Source organism: Gallinula chloropus (genome assembly GCF_964237585.1).
Source record: "Gallinula chloropus genome assembly, chromosome: 1".
Classification (NCBI taxonomy): Eukaryota; Metazoa; Chordata; class Aves; order Gruiformes; family Rallidae; genus Gallinula; species Gallinula chloropus.
Genome location: NC_140085.1, coordinates 185,001,496 through 185,015,087, shown reverse-complemented (window position 1 = coordinate 185,015,087; position 13,592 = coordinate 185,001,496). Strand labels below are relative to the sequence as shown.

At 43.6% G+C, this 13,592-nt stretch overlaps 1 protein-coding gene across 1 annotated transcript; it reads left to right on the top strand.

Annotated features, from left to right (window-relative positions):
* Positions 1–280: 280 nt before the first annotated feature.
* On the top strand, positions 281–13,385 carry CKAP2 (cytoskeleton associated protein 2; the record flags this gene model as incomplete). The annotated part of the gene is made up of 9 exons (XM_084267256.1): positions 281–341; positions 2,418–2,505; positions 6,256–6,331; positions 8,038–8,834; positions 9,834–10,020; positions 10,552–10,719; positions 11,191–11,263; positions 11,950–12,337; positions 13,148–13,385. The coding sequence occupies 9 exons, from the start codon at positions 281–283 to the stop codon at positions 13,383–13,385; spliced, it is 2,076 nt and encodes a 691-aa protein (XP_084123382.1).
* Between the last annotated feature and the right edge of the window lie 207 nt (positions 13,386–13,592).

Below are 13,592 nucleotides of genomic sequence, written 5' to 3'. Positions count from 1 at the left end.
TCCCGCGCCCCCTAGCGGCACCCTCGAGGAACAGCCGCCATCTTCCCGCGGCGGCCGGAGCCTCTGCTCCGCCTCTCGCGCCAACGCCCGCTCCACCCACTCACCCACCCGACACCTCCACGCGCCCCCTGCAGGCCCGACCGCCGCGCCAGGCGCACCCGGCACCGCCCCCCCGCTCGCCATTGGCCAGTTCAAGTCCCGCGGCAGGGCCAATCAGCGAGGCGCTGTGCGACGGGTGATTCAAACCGCCATCTCGACCCCCTGCGTGCTCCGGGCGGTTATGGCCTTGCGCTCCTCGCTCCGGCTCCCCGCTAGCCGCAGGTCCGACCCGGTGTACCGAGGTGAGGCTGCGGGGCGGGTACCGGGGCGCAGAGCTCCCAGGGGCTGAGCCGCTCTCCCTTCGCAGCCGCGCGGGGCTGGCTGTGGTGGCCGTTTGTCCCTGCCGCCCCGCATAGCTCCGGTTGAGGCCGCGGCGGGTAAGGGAGGAGCGGGTGGGAGAGGGGAGCCGGCCGTTCCTCCTGGGGAGCGGGAGGTGAAGGCAAGCGGCTCCGCTTTCGGGGTGGTATCCGCGGCAGCGCCCAGTATGGAGCTTCTGACCGGTGCGAGCGGGTCGATGAGGCGCTACCCTGGGTGCCAGGGCTGGGGTCGGTGCGCTCCCGCCCGCCCAGGCAGGGCTGCCGGCGTGCAAGCCTTTCTTCGCGATGAAAGGCGCGCCTTAACTGAAGAGCATCCCACCTAGGCCTGTACCCTCCTGCTCATCGCTTTCGGACCGGCCTGGCTGCTGCGAGTTAAGCGAGCTGAACTGCTTTGCTGGGGCTTCGCAGTTTGGCGTGGGTGAGACCTGAGTTCCCGAAGCGGGAGGTGCCCGGGGGGCTATCGGACGCACGCTGAGCTGCTCGCTGCTGTGTGGCATCTCTCGGCGGGCAGGCCTCTAGGGCGCACCCCTTCGGAAGCAGGGGGTGTGCGCTGGCTCTCAGGGTGGGCTTTGACACCTGTGCTGAAAGGGCACCGTATCCGAAGGGAAGCATAGCAAGCATGGGTCTTGATCTGCTCTGCTGGCCTCGTCTTTTGGCCTTGGTGTGTCAGTGCACGAGAGAGAGCTTGTTTTCCAGTTCCTCCCGTACTAGGAGGTGGTTCTGTGGCTACAGTGAATTTCAGTAATGCAGAAGAGTCTTAACGTTGAGGGAATGTGTTGCTGGACCTCGTACAGATTTCTGAAGTGTGAATCAAGAACAATGGATAAGACAAAATACAAAAGCTAAAGAACTCTTCTGCTTTACTGAAATGAATCCAGAAGAGACTGCTAGACTGTTACTGCCTTTGGGGATCTGAATATTAATCCCCCAAAAAACATAAGCACCTGATTGCATACTCTCCAGGGTAAAAAGTTGTACCCAGAATGAGGTAAGTAACCACAGTGACATCTTTGATTTAGATTAACAGCTCTTTTGCAGCCTTCTGGAACTCCTGCCCCATCCTCCATCATAACCAGGATCATTCAATGGACTTGCATATAAAACCTGAATCCCCCTCTGAATCTCTTTGCAAAGATGTCACTTTAACTTCTTGCTGTCACACCCCATTGCATGTGAAACAGACTCGACTCTTAACTGACTTGAGCACCTGTTTGGATGCTTGAGTTTGTTTTGGGTGGCAGGACCATCTTATCCCAGCTGCCTCCAGCAAGCCAAGTTTACCAGCTCCATACTGGAATAAGAAAAGGCTTCTGTAAAAGAACTACGTTGTTGATCTATGAAGGACAGAAGTCTCTGGTGTGCAGTCAGTCAGTGGAAATGTGGGAAATAATACCTTGTTTTGGAATGACTTTCTGTATTAAGACAGTGACAGCTGGCTCAGCACGATCACTTTGTGCTGTTATTACCATTCCTGTTGGTCTGACACTTGTGCGAACACCCAAGTGCCAATGGAAGAGAAGCAAATGATTTTACAGATGGCCATGTGGGTTCATGTGCGTGGTGTTTTTCATGTGTACTATATGTACCTTTCTACTGTCACAAGTGAAAAGTGTGTTTGCTATACCGACAGTAAGTGTGTGAAATACAGGACAGGCATCCAGAGAGTAAAATAAAGAGCCTAATTTTTTTTCACTACAAAAATCCTGTTTTAGCTTAATGCAGCAAAACAGCCATCTTGTACAGCTGTGAAATTACATTCACTCTCCTGTTAAATATAGGCTTTTGCAAAAAATGAGAGAACGTGTAAGTTATCAAGAGACTCCAATGTTAAGCTAAAGGCTTTCTTAATTCAGTGTCTATGTTTCATGATGTGTTCGTGATGTCTTTATGTTTTTCTAATTGCACTTCCTTTTTCTTTTTTATAAAAGACAAAGTTTGTCTGGTATTAGTCTTTTAGCTGTAAATGTAATGTCTTCTTTTTTTTTTTTTTAAACCCACTAGAGCAAAGACGACAAAAAGTTGAAGAATATCTGTCAAGAAAAAAGACATTCTCTGGCATGCTGTCTGAAGAAAACCAGGCACCAGTCAGGTAGTGTTTCTGCTATGGCTCATATTCACAGAATATTAGGGGTTTGAAGGGACCTTGGAAGATCATCTAGTTCAACTCCCCTGCCAGAGTAGGGTCACCTACACTAAATCACACAGGAACTCATCCAGGCCGGTTCTGAATGTCTCCAGAGAAGGAGACTCCACAGCCTCTCTGGGCAGCCTGTGCCAGTGCTCTGTCACCCTCACAGTGAAAAAGTTCCTCCTTATATTCACGTGGAACTTCCTGTGCTCCAGCTTGCACCCGTTGCCCCTTGTCCTATCGCTGGCCATCACTGAAAAGAGACTCCATCCTCCTGACTCTCACTCTTTACATATTTGTAAACGTTAATAAGGTCACCCTTCAGCCTCCTCTTCTCCAAACTCTCCTTTGGAATGGCCCATACATAGTTGGTGGCTAAGACATAAACAGTACTTCTTTTAGAGGACCTCAGCTGAAAGGTGAGACCATGCAGTGAGACCAGTGATCACATGGCTTTCCTGAAGTCCTTTTATTGTCAGCAAATGCTGAAAGGTTTTGTTAAGCAAATGATAGATACAGTTCATGAAGTGCATTATCTGCCCCTCTAGAGACTGAGATGGGACAGGACACCTTCATAGCAGAACTCTTATTTTAGGTGTCACTTTGCTGTTTGCCTCTGTAACCTTCCTTCTACAAATAACTCTTTACCCCCCCTTTTTCAACTCGGGCTGTACTGTGTGTGCTCACAATCCACTTGATCTTGTGCAAGGCCTTTGACACAGTCCCCCACCACATCCTTATCTCTAAATTGGAGAGAGGTGGATTTGATGGGTGGACCGTCCACTGGATAAGAAACTGGTTAACAGACCGTAGCCAAAGGGTGGTGGTCAATGGGTCTATGTCCAGGTGGAGGCCGGTGACAAGCGGTGTCCCCCAAGGGTCTGTCTTGGGACCGCTGCTCTTTAACAACTTTATCAATGACATCGATGATGGAATTGAGTGCACCCTCAGCAAGTTTGCGGATGACACCAAGCTGAGTGGTGTGGTCAACACCCCAGAAGGAAAAGAAGCCATCCAGAGGGATCTTGACAGGCTAGAAAGATGGGCCTGAGGGAACCTAATGAGGTTCAACACTGCCAAGTGTAAGGTGTTGCACTTGGGCTGGAAGAATCCCAGACACAGATACAGACTGGGAGAAGAGCTTCTTGAGAGTAGCCCTGCTGAGAAGGACTTGGGGATTATAGTGGATGAGAAGCTTGACATGAGCCAGCAGTGTGCTCTTGCAGCTCGTAGGGCCAATGGTATCCTGGGCTCCATCAGGAGAGGAGTGGCCAGCAGGGACAGGGAGGGGATTGTCCCTCTCTCCTCTGCCCTCGTGAGGCCCCATCTGGAGTACTGTGTCCAGATCTGGGGCCCTCAATACAAGAAGGATGTGGAACTGTTGGAGAGGGTTCAGAGGAGGGCCACAAGGATGAATAGAGGGCTGGAGCACCTGCCCTACAAAGAGAGGCTGAGGGAACTGGGCTTGTTCAGCCTGGAGAAGAGAAGGCTGCGGGGGGACCTCATTGCAGCCTTCCAGTACCTGAAGGGAGCTTATAGGCAGGAGGGGATTCGACTTTTTAAAAGAGCAGATAATGGCAGGACAAGGGGGAATGGACTAAAGCTAAAGGAGGGAAGGTTTAGATTAGATATTAGGGGGAAGTTTTTTACAGAAAGAGTGGTGAGGTGCTGGAACAGGCTGCCCAGAGAGGTAGTGGATTCTCCGTCCCTGGAGGTGTTCAAGGCCAGGTTGGATGGGGCCCTGGTCAGCCTTGTGTAGATGCAGGCCTGGAGGTTGGTGTCCCTGCCTGTGGCAGGGGGGTTGGAGCTCTATGATCCTTGGGGTCCCTTCCAACCCAGACCATTCTATGATTCTATGATCTGGCTTCATTGTATTCTCACTAATTGATTAATTTCGGCTGAAAGCAAATGCACTGTACTAAACCCCAGCAGCCTATGTGATGGCCAGGAGGTAGGCATAACAGTCTGTAAACAGAATGTGGGCACCTATTGGCCATTAGTAGTGCTGGTTTTTATCGACTTGTAATTAAATCTTCCTGCTGTTTAAAGCCTGAGCATTCAGTGTGAGACCTTCCAATAAGCAACAGACGGTTCTCTAGGGAGGTCAGTGGTGTGAAGGACTGCAGAGGGTTCTAGCTCTAACATTAGTTCATGGTGTCTTTGTCACCTTAATGTTTTTATAAGTGGTAATTTCCAGTAGTGCTGGTTTTTATCGACTTGTAATTAAATCTTCCTGCTGTTTAAAGCCTGAGCATTCAGTGTGAGACCTTCCAATAAGCAACAGACGGTTCTCTAGGGAGGTCAGTGGTGTGAAGGACTGCAGAGGGTTCTAGCTCTAACATTAGTTCATGGTGTCTTTGTCACCTTAATGTTTTTATAAGTGGTAATTTCCAGTCTGAAAATTGTTCCCATCTAAATGGGATGCCTTGCTTACCATTTTGTGTAGTTGAGGTGCGTGGTCCCGTGCTCAAGAGCAGAGATCTAATGGAACAATGAGCTTTCAATATAAAATATACATAAAAGACAAAAACAATTTGTCAAAGACTTGGTTTGTGTGGTAGCCAAAGGCAAGTGTTTTTATGTTGTAGAAAGCTATTTTGTGTTAGACAATCAGTGCCAGCTACTTTCATTGCAGCAATGCTGTTAAATTAGCATTTGATCATCTTTACTTTTCCTAGCTTAGTTTCTTCTCTGGATATTCAATTCCAGGGCTTTTCATAGTCTTCAGTTCACTCACTGTTTGGAGCCATGGAGTCTGTAGTTAATGTTTTAATTTTGCAGATATTTCCCTTCTGTGAAACTATTGCTGTTCCAAGCTGACTCTCTCACAGGTGATGTGGAGGTGTCCTGGGTTTGGTGCTCATTTTCTTTCTAGACTAGCCAAAATGAGAGGGGAAGGAAGGTCTGCGTGACATGGACTGCTTTTTCTAGCAGCCTGTAGTTACTAATATATCTTTATTTTCACTAATGTATCTCCTTTTTAAACCCAGCTAGCATCCAGGCAATCATCTAATGCAAAGATACCAGTTGGTAACTAGAATGTTAATTCCACATTAACATCCAATGGTGCCTCCTACACTTTTCAAATAATGCATCATGAAGCATTTGAGGAATAATTTGCATTTGTAACTTTAAACAGATGTTTTTCTTCTGAACTGTCAATATGTTTTTATGGTTGCTAGGAGACAATACTGGTCTTGGTGGTTTGGTTACTCACTGGGTAGTCTGATGCCAGCTCTGGTGCCTGTAGGTTCTGTAACCTGTCAGGGGGTGGGAACTATGTATTTTTGTTCAGACTTGCCTCTGATGATTGTACTAGCTGAGCTGCAGCCCCTAGCGTCACTCCCCCTTCCTGCTCACCTGCAGCATGTACAAACTTGACCTTCTGTAGCAGCTGCATCAGGCCAGACAGGTCGATGCTCATCCTTAAATGGCCCCTGCAGTAAATAGGGTCTGTTCTTTTTTCATCCCTTCTGCTGGCCAGCTCTATGGCACAAGAAGTGATGTTTCACAGCCTGGGCCCTGACCATTGGTTGCTCAGCTGTTTGGGTATTTTTTCTGAAGGAAGAGTACAAGCTGAATAGAAATACTTCAGTGTGAATTCAGCCTGCAAACTGTGTCCTGAACCATGTGAACTTACTCTAAAAAATATACTCTGTTAAGTTGCAGAATCATTTAAGATGTCTTCTATTTATTATTTTTTTTAAGCAGCAGCAGAACTAGGAGAGTGACTAGGAATAAACTGCAAGACAAAACGCAGCAATCAACACATCCAAAGCCAGGAATGGTAAGTTTTTGACTGACACTGAAATACTCATGTCACTCAGTTTCTGTGGCTGAAACATTCCACTCAAACTGTATTGAATTTACGTGATTTTCAGAGCTTTAGAAGGTTGCAGGTGCAGTCTGTTAAAACTTTAGTCAGTGACTGCTTAATATATAGGCTTTTTAGGGAGCTGTTGCCTTACTGTATATAACAGACAATACTGATACTCAGCTGGTACCTGACTGGAGAGGGGGTTACAGAGGATATCATTATTGCTGAAATAATGGTTAAAACTTAACAATGTTTCTTGAGACTCTGAATTTCTTGGATGTATTTTCAGTCTTCAGGGAAGTTATTTAAAATCTGAGCAAGGTCTTTTGCCAGAGCAGAGAATTCTTCATTTTACTCATGTCAGGTCAGTGATGTTATCCTATCTTAAGTCAGTATTACAAAGTACAGCAAAATGAGAATCCTGAGGTAATAAACAGCCCTGCAGGCAATACATACAGCAAGTAAGGATCTACATACCACAGCCATGTGAACAAAGCACCATCGGACTGGTATCTGTTTAATTAATATAATAAGGTCATATAACAATTTGTTTACATATGCTGTGGTCAGATCTGTCATTATCTCAATGCTTCAAGCCCCGTACTGGGTGCCAAAAGGGACTGTTGTGTTTTAGGCCCAGTCAGCAGCTCAGTGCCATGCAGCTGCTCACTTACCCTTTTGTGCCCCTCGGTGGGATGAGGAGGAGAATTGCAAGAAAAATGTAAAACTTGTGGTTTGGGATAAGGACAATTTACTGGGACAGCAAAGGAAGAGGAAAATAATAACAGATTACAAAATAATATACAAAGCAGGTGATATACAGCGCAACTTGCTCAATGTTACTGGGTACTCAGCCTGTCCCTGAGTTGCTGCTCCTCCCAAGCTGGCTCCCCTTATATTCTGGACATGATGCCGTATGGTATGGAAAGCCCTCCTGACTAGTTTGGGTTAGTGGTCCTGGCTGTGTCCCCTTCCAGCTGCTTGTGAAAACTCTTATTCTAACAAAAAAATCCAGTAACTGTTCCTTGGAAGAAACCCTAAAATTACTAAGAAAACTAACTTGAATGTATGGTGGTGCTGGCAAATCTAATGTAATCAGAAGTAGATGCTTAAACCTAATCAAGAGTTCAAGGGAAAACTTTTCCCTGTATTGTTTTGTGTCATTTTTCTGATTTAAAATGCTCATGGTTGTACTGCTTAGAGCATTAAGGGCATTGCTCACCAACTTATGTTAGTAGGCTGTCCTCGCTAAGTGGAGGAAAGGTCCTGCTGCCAAGTGATGGAAACTGAGATACTGCTTTTGACTATATACTGTCTAAAGCAAGTTTCTACTTTATGGCTCTCCTAGGAAGGTGATTTTTAGCAGGTGAAAGCCAGCAGTTGCTTTAAGAGTTTTGTTTCTGTATAAGGGGCGTAGCCTTCAGGTTAGGCCTTCTTACCTCCAAGGCGGAGTTTAAATAATCCTTACTGGATTTTCTTAAAAAAATCGGAATTCTGCAGTAACAGTTGACAAATATCCTACTCTGTGTATATACACAACTTTTGTAGATACTTTTAAAATGTCTTTTACTGTTAATCACACTAGTCCTGTAAATGAGTGAAAGCCTCTTTGGAAACAAGTAACAGGCAGCATGAATGCACTTCTAACATCTCCATGGATATGTTTTTGATTTCAGGAAAATAAAGAGAATGCTAACAAACTGTTGTGGGACCAGTCAAGTGGAAACTTGGGAGAAAATGTTATTTTAAACTCTTCCACAGTAACACTGACAAGTTCTGTATCAGGCACAAACTACAATCCTGAAGATCATGATTCCAAGGATGAAGTCACTGAAATAAAGTCTCGGCAAGTGTCACTTAGCAAGTCCTTCTTGCAAATAAGAAACGCAAAAGAGAAGCAATTGATTGTGGAAAAACAGAAGTCAAGTACTGGCCTCCCAAAGAAACCAGTTCTTGGTACATATCGTGGCAAGGTTATCCAGTCCAAGATAAACTCCTTCCGAAAAGCACCAAAAGGTGAGGGGGAAAAGGGTTCTCTGCCAGACAAGAAATTACTTTCTTCTGCCACCAAACCAGCAGCAAGTTCTTTGTCCACAAACAGGTGTAGAGTTATCAAAGTCACAAACTACCCTAACTCCACAAAACCAAACGGTGTCCTCCCATTCCAGAGCAAACCGTCTGACAAGGCTGCAGTTACAGATTCCAGCCTGAAGAAATGGCAACTGACATCTACTGTACCACCAAAGAAAATGATAGTCCAAAAAAAGACTGGTGGTAGGGGGCCACAGCCACTGAAGGCAGCTTCTGACAAATCTGACCACAGAGCTCTAGGAGTGAAGAAATGTGTGACTGCAAGACCAGAAGCTTCAGCAAAACCAATTTCTGTTGTTCACAGCACAAAATCAGGACATGATTCTAAAACTAATGACAACAGGAAACCTGCTCTACAGAAAGAGACAGCAGAAGAGAGAAGGTAACTGAATTACTCATGGTTGTAGTTTGATCTTGGGAGGTATTTGGGCCTTCCTTCCAGGAATATCTACTATGATCTATTTCTTGCTGTAGATGTGCTGAAAAATGAGAACCGAGTGTTTGAACTTGATTCCCAGACTAAAACTGTAGACTTAATACTGAGAAATCAGCAGCAGCTCTTCAGGTTAGAAGCCCATCCTGTGTGGTTATAAATAGAAGATTTACATTGCTTGGACTCTCTTTTTTTTTTTTTTTTAGGCAAAGTGTTGTGATAGCCTTAGGCATGGCAGATAAATCTGTAAGTGAATTGCACGTGCATGCTGCTGCTTTAAAGGATGATGCAGGATGCGTATAGAAATGAACATGTTTGTGGACTGAGGGACAGCACTTGGCAATTACATTTTTCAGCTTGGTGAATGCAGTTTATGTGATGGAATTCATAACTTAAAATATTCTTGGTAGAGTTTCTTGTAGAAAGCCATGTTTACTAAAAACTGGTGGTCTAGGGATTGAAACAAAATATATATGTAAAGACTGACTTACACTAGTTTCAGATTCTAAAAGCAGTGATAGGATTGTTCTGGACTGCTCTCTGTGCTTTGTCTGTAGAGACAGCTTCAAGTTTTTTGCTTTGAAATGGGATAGGGGAGAGAGAGGGGTGGCACAGATAAATAAATTGGAAGCATTTTTTACCCTCCCCTGAAAAAAAAGGGTGTGTGTATGTCATGTAGCCTGAGTGTCTTGTTGCTGCTGTAAAGGGAGAGATTGAAGGGTTTTGAGCCCTTTATCTGAATTTGGATACCTAAATCAGATAGTGATATGCATGGTTCCAAAACTTCCATGCAGGTCTAAATGACAGCAGCATTCCTTTTAGGATCAAAAGGAGAGGACTTGAGGACGATCTGGAAAGTATGTCTTTGTATGACTTTCCCATGTCAGTATCAGTCAATGTAAAGACTAAAAACATCTGTCACTTCAGCTGATAATATTTTTAATGCAGAGCTCGCCTGGATGAGTGGAGGGCGTCTAGAGGAAAAGTGATGAGGAGACCCCCTCTATCTGTGTTTCTGGGAACCCAGTCTAAAAGTGAAGAAAAGAAGTTCTCTTCTGCTGATTCTTTACAGCATATATTACACAGTGAAAAGCTCAACAAGACTCTTGCTGAATGTCTGCAGTTAACTGAACAGGTATTCAGTCCCTTGCTTACCGAGTGCTAATCATGTGTCCCTACAACATGCAAATCCTATGGGCATACTGGACCTGTCAATCAGACATGGGTCTAATTGCTCCCCAAATTAAGCAATATCATAGCTTTTTGCTGACACCTGAAGAAATTAGTTCACACTTAAGCTTCACTAATTTACTGAACTACACAATTAAATTAGACAATGTAATTATTATAGATTAGCTATAATGTAATGAGAGTAGCTATGAAATAATCTAAAACAAGTTTGCATGTGCAGAAACTCGCTTGGACTTGTGAAAATATCTATGCATTCCACTGTCCCTTCTAACTACAATACTGTATAATTCTCATTATAGGTGAATGACCGTTCTCAAGTTCGTAGGTCAGTCTCAGAGCTATTTGCTATCTTCAACTTTCAGGCTTACTCTCCAAAGAGAGAAAAAATTATTTGGTTTCTGGCTCAGACCCAGCTAAGATACAGCACTTCAAAATGTTCACTGCATTCACATCTCTGCTCTTGTGTTGACTTTAGGGATGTCAAGGCAACGAGGTGCGTGCCATGTTGGAAGATCTGACACAGAACATTCCTGGAGCTAAAAAGCTTGCAAAATACTGGATCTGCTGTATGCGTCTTGAACAGATGGGCCCTCTTGAAAAGCTCATTGCTGTCTATGAGGAGGCCATTTTGGCAGGAGCAATGGTGAGCAGCTTGTCTAGAAGCTTGGTATTCACAAGCATAAAGGCAGGAAAATACGGTATATAGAACAGAAGTCTTTCTGATGCTAATAAATCCTCTGGTAGTAAGCCAAGTGACCTACTGGGAGATTAAAAATTGCATTTGGTTTGTTCTGTGACCACTATAGATACTTAAACCTTTCTTCTTGAAAGTAATAGTACCATAAAAATGCTATATGATGTTCTGCCTAGAAGAAATTAAGGACTGAGACTTCTAGTATCACTAGAAACCCGGAACAGAATTTAAGTCCATCAATAGAAGTAAAACTAATTCCTGTGCTTCAATATCCGCAATGTTTTCAGGGCATTAAATACAGCCCTAGTGCAAGTCTTCTGACTTGGCCTGTGCCTCTTTCCCTGTAACTGTTATACCAAATAAGCTGAAATGATGTTTAACTCTGAATTTCTCTTCTAAAACAATACAACTCTTTTCTAGCCTAAAGATGAACTACGGCACATGCTAATAGATACTATGAAAAATGCTGACAGCCTTTTCAAGTCTGAGGATGGTAAGTCTGACTGCTGTATTCCAGTTTATTGTCTGGCTTGACAGGCAACAAAAACTACCTGTTTTATTATTTGTACCTACATGAAATTATATTTCATGGACACGTCTCTGATCATTTTGTATTCAGTTTTCTTTGAAAACAATCTTGACTAGACATTTTCAATTGTGGGCATGTTAAAATGAGTAGTGCAGGTTTCATACTCAAACTTCCCTTTGATAGAGTTAAGTATAATATTGTCTTGCTATTTAAGCATAATAAAGAGCAAAATAAAAAAATCTTGAGCCTCTGACACAATTGCTTCTTGACACAAATTCGTTTGTTCATTAACAGGTGCATAGTTGTGTTGTGGCATAGTGCCAATTAAAGGAAGCAGACTAGCCATATACATTTCTGTGCAATATAACATAACCTGACAAATATTTCATCCCAGAAACTAAGTGAAGTACTTGTTCAGGGCTACTGAGCTTAGGAAGGAAAAGAATGGCTTCTCAGGATGTACTTTGCCCAAATTTTCAAGTTGCAGGTTCTTGAAGATGACCATAATTATTAGTAACTTGAATTGCTGTGGCTCAGACTCAATGCACGCTTAACTCTTCTCCTGTAAAGCTTTAAGATTTGAGAGACCTCTAAATATAAACTTCTCTTTTTGTAACTAAACACAGCTTTACTTTCTTTGATAATTTTAGTGGGAACTGTGACAGAAGCTCCTTTAAGTGAGGTAATGGACGTCAGCAAGGAACCAAATTCATCTGTAGAACAGGTTCAGGAGGCCTTGAAGGACTTCTGTTCTGATGACCAAAAAGCAGAGACCGATGACAAGAAGTTGACTAGCAATGAAGTGATCAAAAAAGAAGAAACTGATTTAGACTTGAAACCAAACAAAGAGATCTTGCCAAAAAAGAATAAAAAGCACAAGTCTAAAGAACGTACAAAGAAGAGAGGAAAGTGTGAAATAGAAGAGCACAATGAGGGTGGGGTAAAAGATACACCCCAAATGGTTCATTCTCCTGAAAAGGAGAACGACACATCATCTTTCATGAGATACAATCCACCTACCACACCACACTTAGAAAGGTAATATTACTTCAGGTAACTATGGAAAGTTTGTCGTGTCTGGGGACAATAATGATGACTGTTAAAGAACTTTTAACTTATTTTATAGGATTCCTTCTTCCTTCAGAAAGAAGCATTTTTTTAAAAAATAAATCCCTCTAGCAAACTGGTTTGCTTTTTGTATGGCTTACTTTAGAGTCATCAAACATCTTTGCTGCAGAGAATACATTCAAGGTTTCAGATCCCCTCCCAGAGCCCACATGCCAGTAGCGGCTCTGCACTGAGCTAGGTAAAGAGAAAGTAGGTGTCCCCAGTCCTCCCCTTCTCAAATGTACACGTGGTTGAATGTCATACAACACAGAACTGCTGAAGATGTAACAGTCCGGCAAAGATTATCTTGAGGCAAAAATCTGGGTAGTAATCAAGACAAAACAGGTAACATTTAAATTCCTTTTTTTTTTTTTTTGCCACAAGGGTTTTTTTAATATAGACTCAAAGTTGTGCTCGGCTTTGGCACCTGCTTAAGCTGGACTCCTGGCAGCTGTCTGCTATCCCTACAGGGGGAGTAATAGTTCCTGCCTGATGAAATGTGGGGGGAAAGCTACCTTTGGAAATTTTTCAGGAGGTCCTCTAGATGAAAATATTTTTCCTAAGAAGAGTTATACATCTGGTTTTTAACTATAGACTGTTTCACTGCTTCCTTTGGCTATAGGAATAGGAAAGAGTTGAATAGGAATCATGACTTGCTGCTAGATGCTACAGAGGTAATATGTATGATGGTGTGCCTAGGATTAGTGATTTCTTGGTTTTTTTCCCCCCTCTCTTCCTAAGTGTGAAGATGCACCATGAGGCAAATGACACCAGTGCTGAGGATCTGAAAATTGTAACCCCACTACGATGTTCTCAACGCATTCGGGAGAAGATGGGCAAGCTGTCCCATAGTACAAAAGATCAAGATCAATGTGTCTCTTCATTTGAACAGCTGGGAGAATTGGAATCAAAAGCTGCTGCATTTATCCACAAACAGAGCAGTTCACTCAAAGAAACAAGTGCTGAAGTAGAAGAGTAAAAGGCAGCATTAACTCTACATGGTGTTAAAGATGGGATTCTTTTTAAAGAGGGTTGCAGGGGGGTGGTTTTAGCAGCTTTTAGAGGAGCTATGTAAAACTTGTGTGGATGGCCTAAGATGAAATTTCACTGCCTGAGTTACTAAAATTTTGAATTTATAAGTTTCTGCCTTTTCATAATTGTATTAAATCTTGTCTTTAGTACTTCA